Here is a 16,607-nt window from a genome sequence, read left to right on the forward strand (position 1 = left end):
GCCAATGGGGTCGCTCTCCGTTTAACGGGCGGGCCAGATGGCGAATCGCGGCGCGTGCGGGCGGGGCGCGCGGGGTGGCTAGCCGGTGCGCGCCGCCATTGTGGCCAGTTCGATCGGTATCGGGAGCGGAGAGCGGAGCTCAGCGAGCCCGGAGCAGGGAGCAGCCCCCCCACGGCCGGCCTCAGTCACCATCACACCGCGGGAGGCGGCGCAAACAGCAGTCACCACCACCGTCCGCACCGAACAGCCGCCGCCATGAGCAGCGAGGCCGAGACCCAGCCGCCCGCCGCCCCCGTCCCCGCGGCGGCCCCCGCCGCCCCCGCCGACTCCAAGCCAAACGGCGGGACCGGGAACGGGGGCAGCGGCCTGGCCTCGGCGGCGCCTCCCGCTGGCGGGGACAAGAAGGTCATCGGTGAGGGCGGGCGGGGGTCCCTGGGGTGGGTGGGAAGCCCCGACCCCCTACCCCTCCCCCGCTATGGCTGAGGGTGGCGCGCGCTCCCTTCCCCCCCCCTAGGGGCGGTGCGCGCCCCCTCGCCGCCTTCGGCGCGTGTCCCTGCTCGCGCGCGCGGCGGCCGTTAGTCGCCCCCCTCTCCCTCCCTTCCCCTCCCCGCGCGCCGCCGGCCCCGCGTGCCGGGTGGGGGCGGGGCGGCGCAAGATGTCCGCCACGCGGGGCCTTTGTGCGCGCGCCCCGCCACGTGCCCCTGACGCGCTGCTCCCTCCCCTCCTTCCCCTCTTCCCTCTGCCCCTTCCCGCAGCAACGAAGGTTTTGGGAACAGTGAAATGGTTCAACGTGAGGAACGGTTACGGCTTTATCAACAGGTGAGCGCCCGGACGCGGCGGGCCCTGTCACGGGGAGCCCCGGGAAGGGGGCGCGTGCGGGTGACAGGTGACGCGGGGGGGGGGAGCGGCGGTGCCTTTGCCCCCTCTCGCCCTGGTCGGTAGAAGGAGCTGGTGGGATGTGCCTTTTCTCCACCCAGGGGTTTCTGACCCGCTCGGGGCTTGCCTGGTTGATTTTTAAGTCCTTTAACCTGGGCAAGAGCCGCGCTCTCGAAGCGAGTCTGTTTCCACGGCCATGTGTCTTATATTATGGTCATTTGTGGTGTTTTGGGGTTGTTTCGGTGTTGTGGGTTTTTTTTGGTGTTTTTTTCTTTTTGGTTTTTTTTTTTTTTTTTTTTTGCTCTTAAGGATATAAAAGTATACTGCCTGTCAGTGCACACGGTATTTATTTAAACTCCTGCGTGAAGTTCAGTCAATGCAAGCAAGAATTGCTTTGAGCACTTGGTAGTTCAAACATGCTCTAATGAGGAAATCTTCAACATGTAGGAAAATGAACAAAAGGAGCACAGTTCACACTGTCTAGTGCCACACTGAAGTGTATGGACGGGTCTCATGAAATAAGTGCCTAGAAGATTCTTTTTATGACAGTAGTTGGTGTGAAAGAATAATTTGAACACTTCAGGACTTGTGTAAATAGCTAATGTGGGCCTGTCAGGGGCAGAGGAGTTCTGGAAGTGCTCTGCAAGCAAGTTTTTTAAAAACGGGCAATTCTTGGCCCCATTGGTTTGGGGGGCCTCCCTGGGGTGTGGCCAGAGCTGTTTCCCTTAATCGTGGTAGTTGAACTCCCCGGTCTCAGAATGTGGCTGAAAACTGGGGAATCTCCCTTTAGGGCAGCAAGTGTAGTGTTATTATTGGATGTTTTGTTTATGTTTGGTTTAAACACTGCCTTTTTGAACTGCCCGTTACTTCATGAGCTAGTCTGAATTGTCCGTGAAGCTCCTGAATTGGTTTTGCGTCTGCAGCTTTACAAACTTGCCTCCCAGTCTGCCCAGTTTGCATTGTTCACACCATGCTTCAGCTCCTGGTGTTGTGCAGTCACCAGTGCTGGGAGCTGTCGTGTCTCTGGAAACGCCTCCCAAGTCCCAGCCACAAACCCCACCTCGAGGGAAGGCTTTTCCTGTTCCCTCAGTAGTGGAAATGTTCTGTGATGTCAGTCAAGCGAGGAAGCAGCAGCATCTAGTTAAGACATCCGAATGGCTTCTCCAGTCATTACTTTGGCAGCTGTTTAATCCCTGAGGTTGCTATTTGTAATGAGAAACCCAGCATGATCTCGTATTATCAAGAGATTAGAGCCTGGTAACTGAAGAGGAGGACATTTCCTCAGCTCTGGAATCTTTGCCTGGTTGCAGGGAAGCTGTGCAGGAGCTCCTGCCCTTGCATGGCTCGGCTTTAGCCAGGTCCGCTTGCAGATAAAATGAGCTTTGGAACTGAAATCAGCTTTGATGGAGGTGCATGCTCACTTCAGGTATTTTCTGTGTGCTTTTAGTGTTAGAAGTGCGATTCTGTTCCAAAATTGGAGTTTGAATTCTGGGTCTTTGATAATTATTTCTCATGTTTGCCAAAATAACAAGTAGATGTGCAAAAGCCGCTAGCTTAGTCTGTACCGCAACTGGAGTTGCACTGTCTGGCCTGGCATTTGGTGCCCTGCTGGACTTCTTAGTCTGTCTGCTTGCTTGATTCCCTTTTTCTAGTATATTTTTGTGGATAAAAGACGTGAATGGAAGAGTGGCTTAGTGCAAAGATCAGCTAAATGGTTTGTTTGACCTTCAGAATGAGTGTTTCTCTTGTACCCTTCCAAATTTTCCTTGAGAAAGTGATGGTCCTGCTGTTCCATCATCCACATTGACAGCATGCTTGCTGCTTCCAGATGTGCTTGCTGGAAAACAGCATTGGGAGTGGTGTGGCCAGTGGCACGAGGCTGTGAAAGGGCCTGGTGTGTTTTTCACTCAGTGAGCTCTGTGTGACCCAGTCAGTTGTTGAGCCAAAACTCCAGTGTCCTTTGAATGGAAACTGCATTGCAAAAGGACTTCAAAAATAAGTATCTGGTCTGCTTGTCCAAAATTCAACTTGGGCAAAAGTACAAAGTGTCCACACTTGTGGATGAGTACTTTCTACCACTGTTTTTCAGCTGAGGGTGAAGGAAGGTGCTCAGCATTTTTACTAGAAACATGTTACTATGCTCTTGTGAAGGTTTTCAGCATTTTGGATATTGTATTTTGAAGAAGAGTCTCTCAGCTTTGGCTTTGCAAGGGCTTCTGGGTGCTGCATCCTGGGGCTTTGGAGATGAGATCAGAATGGCTCTGCTGCCTTTTGGCTGCCTTTCCCCAGTAATCTTTGAGGTCTGTAGGCATCAATTTCAAGAGGAAACAAGGGGACTTATTTTTACTGGTGATGTCTGACAGAATAGCCGTAGTTTGGATGGAGTTTCTGGAAAACGTTTAATTGTCAATTCTCACTTTTTAAAGCCAGGGGTGAGGAGCACCTAGCTTTATCTTACTACAAACCAACCCAAGTATTCTGTTACCACTAGATACGAGCACTCCAGTTCGGAGCACGTTTTCACATGAGCTTACTTATGTCTTTAACCTGTCATTCTAGGAAATAAAAGCCATTTTCCTGTTGATTCAAATTGTTCCATGCAGTAATGAAACTAACACTGCAGTGAGGGTGGGTTGATGTGATGGGAGCTGGGATTTCCATGCTTCAGGAGTAGGGGAGATGGCTTGTGCAGCTCTAACCAGCGCAAGGGTGCCTCTGTTGTAACTCTTCAGAGCAGAGTAGAAAATTTTGACTGAAGCTGATACTGAGCTGTGGTTGTTCAGACTCAAGGCAGTTGCGGAAGCTCTGCCAGGGTCATGCTTGAAGGATGGGTGCTCGTGGGTCCCTGTAGATACAGACCTGAGCTGTTTTCTGTTTCTTGAGAGGGGAGACCAAGGCTTGATCAATGGTGCTGCCTTCACAGGCAGCTGGTGTTGCTGTTCCTCAGGTGAGGGAGACTTTAAAGCTGAGGGAATGTCAGGCTCCAGTGGCAGAGCTGCTTCCAAAAGCTGCAGTAGCCAGTCTCCCACAGAGCACCGCTGGGAAGGAGTGAGTGGTCACTGTCAGGTGTTCAAACCGTCTCCATTGATGGGACGTGAAGGATAGAGAGGTGTGCAGGAGTGAGGAGCAATGTGCCTTACTGAACCTTCAGGATGTGCTTTGCACTTTGTGCGAGCTTCCTGCTGATCTCTTCTACACGCAGTAAGCTGATAGGAACTAGTTGAGAGCAGGTTGATGAGTAAGGCTGATGCTCAAAGCCTGTTATGATAGATCTGCATTTTGGCTCTGTACCAGACAACTGAATTTTTAATTTACTGTGCATTTTATTCACAAATTTCAATTTCTTGTTGTCTTGCAGGAATGACACCAAGGAAGATGTGTTTGTCCATCAGGTAAGGTTTCCTTGAAACTGAAACATATTCCTTGTCAGAAATTTGACTGTGCCCGACCCATTTAAGTAGGACTGAAGTTGTGGAAGAGCCTTGCATTTTCACTGTTACTTGAATACAAGCAACTGATTCTTGATTGCATTACAAGTGGAGCCTGCTTGCACTTCTTGGTTTTGCACGTCCACGTGATGTACAGAGGGCTGAGTGGGCTGATGGTGTAGTGATGAGAACTGCACTGGCTGCCAGCATGGGCTTGGGGATAACTGCATGGAGTCCAGTCATCTTGTGGATTCATACAGTGGTTAAGTAAGCATCTGGAAATAAAGTTAAATGAAAAGCTTGCAGCAGGGAGAGAAATTAATTGAGCTATAATAGGGATGAAGTGCCAGTGAAGCTTTTTTCCCCTAGGCAAAATTATAGATTTTATTGTTCTAGGCTTTCAGTGAAAGTCTACAAACATTTAAATAAGGGCTTTTCAATTTAACTGGTATGTATACTTGAGATACAATGTATGGCAAACAGGTAAACCTCTGGAAGATAGCCCAAGACTGCACACCACACCTGTATATTACTTCATGGAGCAGGTTTGCCTTAGTTTAGTTCTTTGTCTGAATTGCAAGGCTGTGATCAGCAATTTGTTTTTTGCCCTTTCTGGCTCAGGATCTCGTCAGCAAGCAGCCCACAAAGAATTCGTAGTGGAGCCTGGTTTTCCTCTGGCATTTAGGAGTCTGTGGGTCATTCTTTTGCCTCAAGTTAGGGATGTGCTGCTGATGTTAACACAAAGGAAGGGAAAAGCAATGCCTGGAAAGTGTTTATAATCTCTCAGCTTCTTGCCTGTTCTTTGTCTAAATTGCCAGCTATTAGAGGCACTGGTTTGTGAGAGGTTATACATACCCTGAGGGGAAGCTTTCAGACCCGATTGGCAAGTAGGGTCACCTGTAAGTGACCTTGACTTACTGGTTGCATTACAGGACTTGTCATTAGCTACTGTTTATGTTTCTGAAATAACAGTTTGGTAATGATTTGTTCTAGTGTAATACTGAAAATAAAACAGTTACAGGGCTCTAATCTGAAAGAAATCAGGTTGGTTGAGAAGTTCTTTCTGTGTATGCTTTTTTCCATCCCTGTTACATAGCTCAGGTGTCACAAAAAGCTGTTGGACTGGCTGCTGTTGTAATAAGGCTTTCTCTAAAGTTACTGTTGTTTAGACTGAGACTTGTGGGCACGTTTTTCCATTGATTTTGTTCCATTTAGGGGGAAAAAAAAATATAACCAAATTGTGTGGCAAGTATTTTTGTTAACGTTGTTACACTTGTATTGCTGTTCAGTTGAAGTGTTTGATAAGCAGAACATGGCTGAGCATGGTGTGTATTGAGTATTAACTCATCTGTCGAAGATGTCATCCAGTACTGGAGAGCATCGAAAATTGAGTCTGTTCTAGTAATGTTGTTTGACAGGTGGCCACTGATACAGAGGATTGTCTGGTGCTGACACCTGGGAAAGGCCAGTCCTTGGTGTGCAATACACAGCTGGAGTAGATTTAGGGTTAATTGGTCAGTCCTGTGGTAGAAACTATGGTGTTGGCAGCCTCAGAGGAGGAAATCTCTTGATACCTGGCCATTGTTAGGTTTATAGAGTATGGAATGCAGAAGCTGCTGTGTCCTGTGGTGGTGTGGGAAATAATGGAGGACTGGAAATCCAAGAGGGTGATTGGAAAGGCTGATATATTGATTTATATGCTTCAGAGGAATGTATAACTATCACAGTGATGTTGAATGTTAAACTCTGATTAGGAATCCTGTAGCCAGTGTGTGGTTTGGGAGTTTTACTCTTTGTTTTCAAACTGCCTTTTTAGCCAGTAGACAGCATGTTGACTGGTACTTCCAGTTAATGGTAAAGCTGTTGCTCATTTCAAATAGTCCAGAGCATAATACAGGTACATTTTATGACTTCCTGGATTTTCCCAATGATTGAATTGCTTTTTCAGGAGTACAGGTCTTTCTCCTAAGATAAAGAATTTGAGTATTTAGTAATCTTAAAAAAAAAAAATCTTCCTTTGTATTCTTATGCTGTGCCTGCACTGTTGTGTTGTTAGACTGCCATAAAGAAGAATAACCCCAGGAAGTACCTCCGCAGCGTAGGAGATGGAGAGACCGTGGAGTTTGATGTGGTTGAGGGAGAAAAGGTAAACACATCTCTCGGGTGTCAGAGTGCACATGGAAAACTCAGATTGCAGGCTTTGGTGTGGTGCCTGTGGTTTGAGTCTATGCCTGATGACATCCAAGGAGTTGAATGGTTTTTCATTGCTTCACAATGTGGATGTAAATCATTGCTCAGTACTAGACTGTTATGATGTAGCTGGTGGGATGGTGACTGTTTCCCTAATGCTGTGTCCACTCTTTAGGGCGCGGAGGCAGCCAACGTTACAGGACCTGGTGGAGTTCCAGTGCAGGGCAGTAAATACGCAGCAGATCGTAACCATTACAGACGATATCCACGTCGTAGGGGTCCTCCACGCAACTACCAGCAAAACTACCAGAACAGTGAGAGTGGGGAAAAAAATGAAGGAGCAGAGAACATACCAGAAGGTCAAGCTCAGCAACGCCGTCCCTATCGCAGGCGGCGGTACCCACCTTACTATATGCGTAGGCCCTACGGGCGTCGTCCACAATATACCAACCCTCCCGTGCAGGGAGAGATAGTGGAGGTAACATTTGTATGACATATGATGCTAAACAGGCTTGGTTGCTTTGGAGCAGGGTGATGAGATGCACCTTTTGACACTTCTTGTAGGTACTCCAGATGATTTTGGTAAGGTTTGGCAGTAACATGAAATAAAGTAGCTGAAGGTCTTCGTGTTACAGCTTCTAAAAACCAGAGTGTTTCAATTGATACGATTAACTGGAGGATTCTCCATTGTGTGCACACCTGTTCCCTAGAACTGCTGCCCACCTTGACTGAACTGACAACCTTCCAGCTCCTTCCTCACAGCATGACAAGCTGTGGTGTTAGCACACTTCTGCTTGGGGCTGAGGGGGTCTGTGGCCTGATGTCTTGCAGGGTGCTGACAACCAGGGTGCAGGAGATGGCAGACCAGTCAGGCAAAACATGTACCGGGGTTACAGACCAAGATTTCGCAGGTATGCTGCAGATCAAGCTGCTGGTTTTAGCCTTGTTCTGCGACAGAGCCAGGACATGGCAATGCTCAGGTGCTGCATGGTTAAAGCTTAGCTTGACTTTCAGGGGTCCTCCTCGTCAAAGACAGCCTAGAGAGGATGGGAATGAAGAAGATAAAGAGAACCAAGGGGATGAAACCCAAAGTCAGCAGCCACCTCAACGTCGGTACCGCCGTAACTTCAACTACCGACGCAGACGCCCAGAGAACCCTAAACCACAAGATGGCAAAGAGACGAAGACAGCCGAACCACCAGCTGAGAACACGTCCGCTCCCGAGGCTGAGCAGGGCGGGGCTGAGTAAATACCGGCTTAACATCTCTACCATCATCCGGGTGCGTGACCAGGGGCCTGGGGATGCCGTTTGCTGACTGACTTTTTCTTCTCATGCTTTCTTTTAATTTGTGCCTTACAAGGTTTGGACACTTCTTGCTCATGCGTGCTGTAACTGATCTGTGAGTGTCCCCGCAGAACTGAACTGCGAGGCTTTGTTGCCTCAATGCCGACTGATTGGGGGGAATCAATGACAAGCTTTAATTGTCATTGATGGAATACTGTTACACTCTAAATCTTGGCTATGTTCAGTAGTTCAGGCTTACAGCAGTCTGCTCACCCAGAAATTCAAGCAGTGCAAGTGTAAAGACTTGAAAGTAGTCAGGAGAAGCATGTGCTGGGATTTACCAAACTCCATCAGTGCCTGAGCTGAGTCCCTTCAGGGAGGTTGATGGTACTGAGACTTTGGCATCCATTTCTACGAAGTCGATGAGGAATTAGCAGGAGTGTCTCAGGAGCAGCTTTTTATCTAACCAAAATGCTGGAAAAACTGGTAGAAATGGTGCTTTTGTCAGTGTGTGGGAGGTGTGGTTGCAGTGCTGAGGTGTGGGCTTGGGAGGGTTGTGTGCAGGGCAGGGGTCAAAGGCTGGGTTAGTTGCAAGGGTACCTGACTGTGATTGGGGCTTGTTTAGTGCTGACTCCTAAGGGACAGTTCTGCTAATTTGGGAATATTTTCATTGCCAGGACTCTACTTGTTCTGCATTTCTTCTCACCCGTGTGTGTATCCCATTCCTTTTGTCACTTGTTCCTGGAGGGCAGGAAAGTGGAAGAGGAATTCAGGCTGTAGTGGGAGCAGACTGAGTGGTCACATTGATGGGATGGACAGGGGCCGCAGGAGTTGGACTGGGAGAATGGCTTGGTGTTGGCAGCAGCTGCAGCCTCTCCCAACTGTGGGAGCTTGGGAACTTGATCTGCACGGCCTCAGGTGCTTCATGTTCCACTTGCAGATTGATCATTCAGTCCCTGTCCAGGCCTTGCTGCAGTGGTCTCTGTGCACTTGTTGTGAATATTTGTCGTATCCTGGTATTCATCTTGGTGGTCAACACCTCCTGGATGAATTCTTAGATCATGGGCTTCAAAAGAATACCACAGTGGCACCTTGGTTCCTCTTGCTGTCTGGGAGCATTGGAGAGTTACTGTGTTTAGTTTCTGTGCTCTGGGCAGTGGCTGAATGTCGGCAGAGCCTGGTGGAAGCAGCTCTCCCCATGACCAGAGGGATCCCTTTGGGTTTAAGTTGACTGACTGCTCTCTCTGAAGTCCTTGGCATTGGTCCTGCGGGAAGGTGGTGGGTGTGGTTGTTGAGGGGGAGAGGAGGGGGCTGACAAGGAACAGTAGCTGGTGAGGGTTGTCCTGTGAGCATGTGACAGGCAGCTTAGGGTGAATTTTTGAGTTGCAGGTGAGTCTTGGTACACAAAGCATCCCTGTAACCCTTTGTCACTTGTCTTATGAGCCTTTTTTTTTTCTCTTTTTCAGTTTAGTCATCAAAGAAAAGACTTTAAGAAATGAAGAAGAAAATGAAATTCCAGCAATAAGAAATGAACAAAAGAATTGGAACTGAAGACCTTAAGTGCTTGCTTTTTGCTGTTGACCAGATTACTAGAACTATCTGCATTATCTATGCAGCATGGGGTTTTTATTATTTTTACCTAAAGAATTCTCTTTTTGGAAATGATAAACACGTTTTTTAAAAGCCTGTTTTTTCTCAATATACCTTTAAAAGTTTGTAAATTGTTTCATATCTGGTCAAGTTGAGATTTTTAAGAACCTCATTTTTAATTTGTATGAAATATACGCCTGATTTTTTCAAGTCAAACTGCAAGCATCTGTTAATAAAGGTCTTAAAGAGTTACCGTGTGTACTTGAGCGTTTTAAACCCACTTCAGTGTGAAAGGGTTTTAAGTTAAATATTCATAAAATATTTGGGAAAAAAATGAGTGCTTTACTCTTTGGGCATACAGACTGGTGGGGTAAAACAGGAAAATGAAAGTGAAAATACCAATGAAGATGCAGTTGAGTCACACTGGAGAAGGAGGGGCGGGCACAGAGGGGTGGGAGCGCCTACTAGTGCAGTGTTTCCAAGAGCTGTTTGCTGGAGCAGCTTGCCTGTGTCCTTGCTGGAATACAGCACTTGCAGAACAGAGGTGGTGTGAGGGTGCTTAAAAAAAAAGGGGGACCCCCCCCCCCTCCCCCCAAATGGTAGAATCCCACATTGTTTTGGGTTGAGGGGAGCCTTAATGCTCACCTCATCCCATACCCTGCCACTGGGGCAGGGACGCCTTCCACTTTGACCGGGTTGCTCCAAGCCTGGTCCAAGCTGGCTTTGAGCACTTTGAGGGATGGGACAGCCACAGCTTCTCTGGGCAACCTGTGCCAGGTTCTAGATTCCAAAAAGTACCAAACTCATCACTGGGGCTGTGCTGTAGCACACTTGCTCATGAGTGCACTGCAGAGCCGGCAGTCCATCACCAGTTCCCCCAGGGGTGCAGAAGCACGGAGCCAGAGCCATGCCTTATGCCAAAACTGGCTCTAGCTGCACCCCAGTGCCATGGTGAGAACCTGGTGAGTGGGGGCTGCTCCCTCAGCATGGGGCTCACCCTTGTCTCAGCCCAGCTGTGCAATGCTCTGACAACAGCCGTTAGAACCACTGCAGAGCACCTGCAGGAGGGGGTGGCTGTCCAATGGCAGCTTTTGGGACCTTTCTACATACTAGTGAGCTCTGTGCTCTTAATCATTTTCCTTTAGGCTCCAGTGTCTCAACCACCCCAGATGTCCCAACAGTCCCAGTGCCCCAGGCTTTGCTCTGTGTCTGTGCTGAGCTTGGGGTGAGAAGTAAGGGAATGAGGCCAAAACCAGCATTCAGTAATTGAGAGTGGTGAGGATTGAGTTGGTGGTGGTTTCAGGTTCTGGTTTGTTTTCATAATGGTTTACAAGTGTAGAAAGATAATAATTCACTTTGAAAACAGAATTCCTGTTTTGTGTGAACTTAAAAACCCCACTCTGCAGGTAGATCATCAGGCTTCAGACTGACTCACCTCCTTGTGTCTGGTGTGTATGGCTTTGGTGTTCCTTGATGATCCCCCATGAAAACATTGATAACTAAGTGTTCCAGACTCCTGGTTTTACCCAGTTTTTGAGCACAAATTGTGCTGCCCTCTGTCCGATCCCAGGGAAGGTTTCCAGTGGGACTGGTGTGGGAGGAACCAGGACTACCAGCCACATGGAGTCAGTACTGCTCCATGCAGAAAAGACTTCCCACTGAATTCCTCCAAAGCATGGGCTGAGCAGTGTCAGAGGAGCGACTCTGCCCCCAATGTCCTGAAAGCTTTCCTGGGTGTCCCTGGGGAACAGGGGCATCTTTTCTTAAAGCAACACTTTTCTGGGTTTTATTTTCATGAAACCTGGCTGGAAGTGGGAAAAATACCCTTCCCTGGCTGACTGCTGCAGTACCCTCGCTTTTAGCAGTCATCTGGCTGCGTCAGAGCTTGGAAGCAGCTGCAGAAGTGTCTCAGTAGAGGTGCTAGTGCTTTAATGGGGTCGGACTGGCAGGGAGAGTGTCCCGTATCAGAGCTGGGTGCAGGAGGTGCTGCTGGCCATCACACACGGGAATCCATGGCGTACATCTTGCTGGTGGCTGTTCGGCCCTGGGGCTGAGGATGCCTCTGGGGTTGACAGCAGCTGCTGGGGGCTGCCAGGAAAGAGTTGGGGTTATGTCACAGCTGGCCATTGCAGGGTGACTTGGGGCTGCCACAGCACGGGGACATGGCAGGAGAATTGAACCCAGCTAGCCAGCAGGGTTAACTTATGCCCCATGGGACCAGGCATAAGGATTAGAGATGACGTCTGGGGAGGCATCACCTGCCCAATGTCCCTGGTGGTGGGGCTGGATTTCAACCAGCACATCCCTGCAGCCACTGGCTCAGGCTTTGGCTGATGTCAGGGATTCAGCTCTAGCACGGCTACTGCTTTGAGTAAACATCACCACACCTTCACCAGGACCTGGAGGCCCACAGATGTGGATGGACTCCTGTACCCTCTCCATGCCCTTACAGGGTTTATGGGGCTCCTTACTCAGCCCTGTTCTGCCTTGTTGTAGCCTCCCCAGCCAAGGGGCACAGGCCAGGCACAAAGGGGTTCCCCTTGGCTAGGCTGGACCCTGCAAGAAGCCCCTTTGCCCTCTGAGCTTGTCCTTCACCCCATATTCCTGCAGGGCAAAACTTGAGATAGGATGGGGTGGAATGAGACAGACTGACCTGTGCAGGCATAGAGGCAGCAGGTCAGCAGGACAGATGCCACACAGCAGCCAGTGGAGCCAGCCATCCCCAGCCAGCATGACCACCCAAAGTCGTAGTGGACTCCCAGGAATATATTGTGTGACACCAGCATGGCCCTCTCCAGGTAGACGTCCACCGCATACCACATGGAGCCTATGAGCCCCAGGATACCTAGGAGGAATGGGGCTTGTTAAAAAGAACCATATAACCCCCTATGCTCCCCAAGCCCTTCTGAGGGGGTGCCGCTAGCTCCCAGCATGCTCCCCAGCTCCCTGGGGACATGAGGTCTATCTGGTCCCAAGCTCTCCCTGCCACGCACTCCCAGCGCCAAGTATGACTCCAGCTCCATAGCACATCTTCAGTTTGACACAAGGATCTTCATTGAGGAACGTGATGCAGTCAAGCCCAAGGACCAGTGTAGCCAAAGCCAGGCCAGCCAGCAGATCCGCTGTGATCATCAGGGTCCGTGTCACCACGATCTTCACTGGGCAGGGAAGTTAAAAACAACCAGAAACGGGAATGAGGAATAGTCAGAACAACAGGTCTCTCCACTCCAGATTGCTGCCCATGTCCCCATTAGAGTAACCCAGCTCACCAGTGGCCATCACACTGGAACCCACCAACCCTGCCATGGGCCAAGGGAAGGTGCTCAACAAACTCATCAGAAACTTAATAAGGACTTAAACTCATGATTAAACCAGCTCAAGAAACAAAACAACTCAAGGTATACCCATCAGCACCTGGTATGTGGTCACCTGCTCAAGACATTCTTGAGCAAAAGACACTGCTGTCCACACTGTTTCTTCCTCCAAGTTGTGTAGCAGGTGTTTTGAACAGCAAATGTCAATATACCAGTGAATAACAAGAGCTGGCATGGATCACATCACCAGCTGTGATGGGACTGTGCCCTGCAAAGGTCCCTCCTCCCCAGAGCAAGTGGCAGCCTCCCTTAGTCCATACCGACAACTCTCCTTCTCCACTGCCTGAATCTGTCTTGTTCCGTGTCATGGCCCAACACAAGGGTTCTCTATGCAGGGCTTGATGTGCCCTGTGCAGGCCAGAAGAAATGTCCCTACCCTGATGTGACTGTCTCTGAGCTGTGGGCATGAGTTCTTGGCCAGTGGGAATGGTCCTTGCTCTGCCTGCAGCATGGTGGGTTGCAAATCCTAAGTTCTACATGCCAGAACATGTTTGTTGTGAGATGCACAGCTTCATGGCCTCTTTCCTGCCTGATGACCCCATGGCAGGTCTGACTGAACCCTGAACTGCTGCCCAGACCAACCTATTGGGACAGGAGACCAAGAGCAGCCTTAGGCTGGCGTGGCTGACTGACAAAGGAAGCTTGGTGCAATGAAAATCACTTTCCCTCTTCCCTTTCAAGACTCTGAGCTGTGAACTTAACAAATGCCTCCAGGCCAGGTCAGCTCACCTGGGTGGTCAGCCAGAATGGAGTCATATTGGTCGCAGGTCCTGACTCCGTCCTGCATGTTGGTGACACACTCCCTCCAAAGGCCCCGGCATTTGTGACTTACCTGGAAGCAGGAGAAAGGCACTCATGCAAAGAGAGTCCCCTCAGCTTCCCACGGATCTCCCAGCCCAGCAGGGCAGATTTCACACTCCCACCACTACACCTGGACAATGTCCCAGTGACTCCCTGCCCATACTTGCTCTCTGTTTTCTCCTGCTCCATCTCTCTGTCTCTATAATCCTCTAATCCTTCAACTCAAAAAGCAGTGGATTTGTCCCACCATGTCCCTTTTCCAAGCCTGTGGAGACATGGTGCAACCTCATGGATGGCAAGGCACCCCCCTTGCTCTCAGCTGCTCACCTTGAGGATGATGATTGCTCTGCTCACCTTAAAGGTGGCCACTCTGCTCACCTTCCAGGTGATTTCTCTGCTCACCTCCAAGCTGTCATCAGCATTGACCATCCAACAGTCTGTGCACGTGGCCAGGAGTAGGAAGAGTGTTGAGAGAAGTGCAAGCCCAAATGCTGTCACCTGCAGGGCTGCACTCATGGGGTGACCTGCAAGGGGCACAGAGATGTTCACCAGCTCTGCTGTGGGTACTTCCAGACACCCAGTCTTCCAAGGACAAAGTGCCACCAACGCCAGGCATCCTCTGGATCCCTAGGAGTCATCTGGGCCCTGTCTCACGGTGCTCACTGCTGTCAAAATGCTCTGATATCCTCTGCTATGGTTGGGCCACCAGGTTTACATGTAAAGAGAGCTTTTAGATACACAGCAATTTTGTAGTGGAGATGTTCCCGCATTGGTTCCCTCTCTTCCAAATAGAAGCTGCCAACCATCAGTACTTGCCCTTTGGGAATCAAGAGCTGCTGGAAACCACTGTCAAATAACAGCTGCTACAAAAACCTGTGGCCTAAGCACGTCTCCAGAGAACCTCTAGAGACCTCCATCCCTGCCATGTGACTTGGTGGGTACATCCTCTACCTTTTCTTGCTTTTGTTTTTTACTCCAAGAAAAGCTATGAGGTGTTGAACGTCCAGGTTGGAGCACAAGCAAGTGTCCCATGGAGGTGTCCTAATCTTAAGCACAAGCCCAAAGACATATCTCCCATTTCAAGGGGGACAAAGGCTTCTGGGGCATGATGTAGGTGCCCTGAGGAGCTGCCAAGGCTTTCCACAGAGCAGAAGGGATGGGACCATTTGTTTTCCATCCTAGATGATGGATGGATGGATGGATGGATGGATGGATGGATGGATGGATGATAGTTTTCCATCCCTAGATGAAGGGACTCTGCAGAGAGGGGAGCTGTGCCCAAGGTATGAGCAGGGGACATGGTGTCTGCAAACCCTGGGCAGGAATCACACTTTGTCATGTTTTGCAACCCAAAATGCCAAATATTTTACTGCCTGAAATTGCAACCACTGCAACAGACCTTTGGACAGGGGTCCATACAAACGTGTTAATTAGCAAAACCACATGAGTTTCTGAGCTACATGGGTTAATTACCATGAGATGGTAACTCTTCATCATCACCAGGTTTGGTACCTCCAGCCAGAGGCTGCCCACCCTGGCATGGCACAGGGTCCCTGTGGGGCAGAGGTGGGAAGGAGGGTTGTGGTTCCCACACCCAATGTGCCCCATCTCCCCCCACATCCCCTCTTGGGATGTCACTGGGAGTAGAGGCATCACTCTCCCATCATCTCTGAGCACTTCCATGAGTTTCACTCCAAGTGGGCAGCCTCTTAGACCCCAATTTACAATAATTTTTTAAAATTCCCCAGGCTCCCTTCTGAGCTAACTCTCCAGAACCTTATTTGTTTCTGCAAGACCCCAGCTGTTTTGGAGCCTTTGAAGAAAATCTGTTCAGCCAGTTATATGAGCAAGAAAAAAAAAGGAAGAGAAAGAAATTCTTAATGCTGGGAAAAATCAGCTCTTTGTTGATAATAAAAGGGGTTCATGGGGGAGCATTACCTTCACCGCAGGCTCATCCTTGTTGCAGTGGGATGATGACAGAATCTCTTTGTTGCTGATGATTTGGGATAGGGATGTAGGTCTGGAAGGCTTTTAAGTGCTGATGGGATTGGATCTTGACTAATCTAATGGAGTCAGAGATACACAGCACCGGCTGGAGCCTGCGCTGGGCTATTTAAGGTTTGTCCAAGGTACGTCAGCTGGGCTTTGTGCTCTGAAACATGATGGGCATCCCTGCAGTTAGAGCAGTCATAGGCTGGGAATGGAGCCTCCCCAAAAATGTCACATGGGGAAACCGGTGGAAACCTGCTGGGAACTCTCCCCAGGTGGGGGACTCTGTGTCCTGGACAAATACCCCGTTTTTTAATTAGATCTTTCAATTACTGCCTAAGGCACTGGAGTGGCCTAAGATCCAGGAGCGGTGTGAGAGTCAGAGGGTTGGAAGGGGCCAAAGAAAGAAGCTGGAATGCCAGGGTGATAATGAACCTCTTTGGCTGGTAATTAAGACCTTTCTTTTTTCCCCATTAAACAGAAAACAAGTGAAAACCACTGCAGTGGTGATGGCTCAGGTACCATGTCTGGTCAGCCTCCAAGGAGGTGCCTATGACCCTGGGTGGCAGCACCCCAGCTGTCTGGCACTTGGAGCTGCCCTAAAAACTTCTGGTTTGTTCTCTAATCCCCTACTATTTGGGGATTAAATGGGATCTGTGTTACAGCATCCTCTGAGCATCCCTGGGCTCAGCTGTGCCTTGCGGCTCTGCCATCACTCACCCTCATCTCTCAGACCCATGGAAAACACTCATATTTCCACTTTGTGAATCATAGTTGAGGTGCACTTGGGTTTTTAGGGTGGGTTTGGCTTTTGTTGTGGTTTTTTTTTTTTTCCCTCTAGATAATCCTCTGCAGCATTTTGCTGTGGGTATTTTGGCAAAGCACCAGTCTTGGCAAATCCTTGAGCTTCAGCCCCACAGAGACCCCCAGGTGCCTTATGTGTGAGATTCCTGGGGCTTTGAGTTATCCTATTTCCCCAGAATTCTGGCACATGGCAGGTCCAATGTTTTGGCATGTAGCAGTGAATTAGGGCCAAAAATGTTCAGAAGGGTTTATGAACCTTCATTTTCCAGC

General features: G+C 49.5%; 2 protein-coding genes across 7 annotated transcripts; one reads left to right on the forward strand and one right to left on the reverse strand.

Moving 5' to 3' along the window:
- Positions 1 to 80: 80 nt before the first annotated feature.
- Positions 81 to 9,621, forward strand: YBX1 (Y-box binding protein 1). 3 transcript variants are annotated; one of them, XM_042015872.1, is made up of 8 exons: positions 81 to 412; positions 756 to 819; positions 4,235 to 4,268; positions 6,361 to 6,450; positions 6,670 to 6,972; positions 7,326 to 7,405; positions 7,497 to 7,774; positions 9,246 to 9,621. In XM_042015872.1, exons 1-7 carry the CDS (start codon positions 256 to 258, stop codon positions 7,741 to 7,743), a joined length of 975 nt encoding a protein of 324 aa, XP_041871806.1. In that variant the 5' UTR covers positions 81 to 255; the 3' UTR covers positions 7,744 to 7,774; positions 9,246 to 9,621. The 3 variants fall into 3 exon arrangements, with proteins under 3 accessions (XP_041871806.1, XP_041871807.1, XP_041871808.1); XM_042015873.1 differs by having other exon boundaries at positions 7,509 to 7,774; XM_042015874.1 differs by lacking the exon at positions 6,361 to 6,450 and having other exon boundaries at positions 84 to 412.
- A 1,656-nt stretch (positions 9,622 to 11,277) lies between these two features.
- Positions 11,278 to 15,690, reverse strand: LOC121658700 (claudin-16-like). 4 transcript variants are annotated; one of them, XM_042015875.1, is made up of 6 exons: positions 15,483 to 15,690; positions 13,872 to 14,068; positions 13,473 to 13,575; positions 12,363 to 12,527; positions 12,023 to 12,214; positions 11,278 to 11,457 (listed from the first exon to the last, which is right to left on the reverse strand). In XM_042015875.1, exons 2-6 carry the CDS (start codon positions 14,058 to 14,060, stop codon positions 11,366 to 11,368), a joined length of 741 nt encoding a protein of 246 aa, XP_041871809.1. In that variant the 5' UTR covers positions 14,061 to 14,068; positions 15,483 to 15,690; the 3' UTR covers positions 11,278 to 11,365. The 4 variants fall into 4 exon arrangements, with proteins under 4 accessions (XP_041871809.1, XP_041871810.1, XP_041871811.1 ...); XM_042015876.1 differs by having other exon boundaries at positions 13,899 to 14,068; positions 15,483 to 15,686; XM_042015877.1 differs by having other exon boundaries at positions 13,947 to 14,068; positions 15,483 to 15,672.
- Between the last annotated feature and the right edge of the window lie 917 nt (positions 15,691 to 16,607).

The sequence above is a fragment of the Corvus kubaryi genome, unplaced genomic scaffold, assembly GCF_017639235.1.
Source record: "Corvus kubaryi isolate FWS band 111438036 unplaced genomic scaffold, C.kubaryi_AGA036_p1.0 split3-37344, whole genome shotgun sequence".
NCBI classification, from domain to species: domain Eukaryota; kingdom Metazoa; phylum Chordata; class Aves; order Passeriformes; family Corvidae; genus Corvus; species Corvus kubaryi.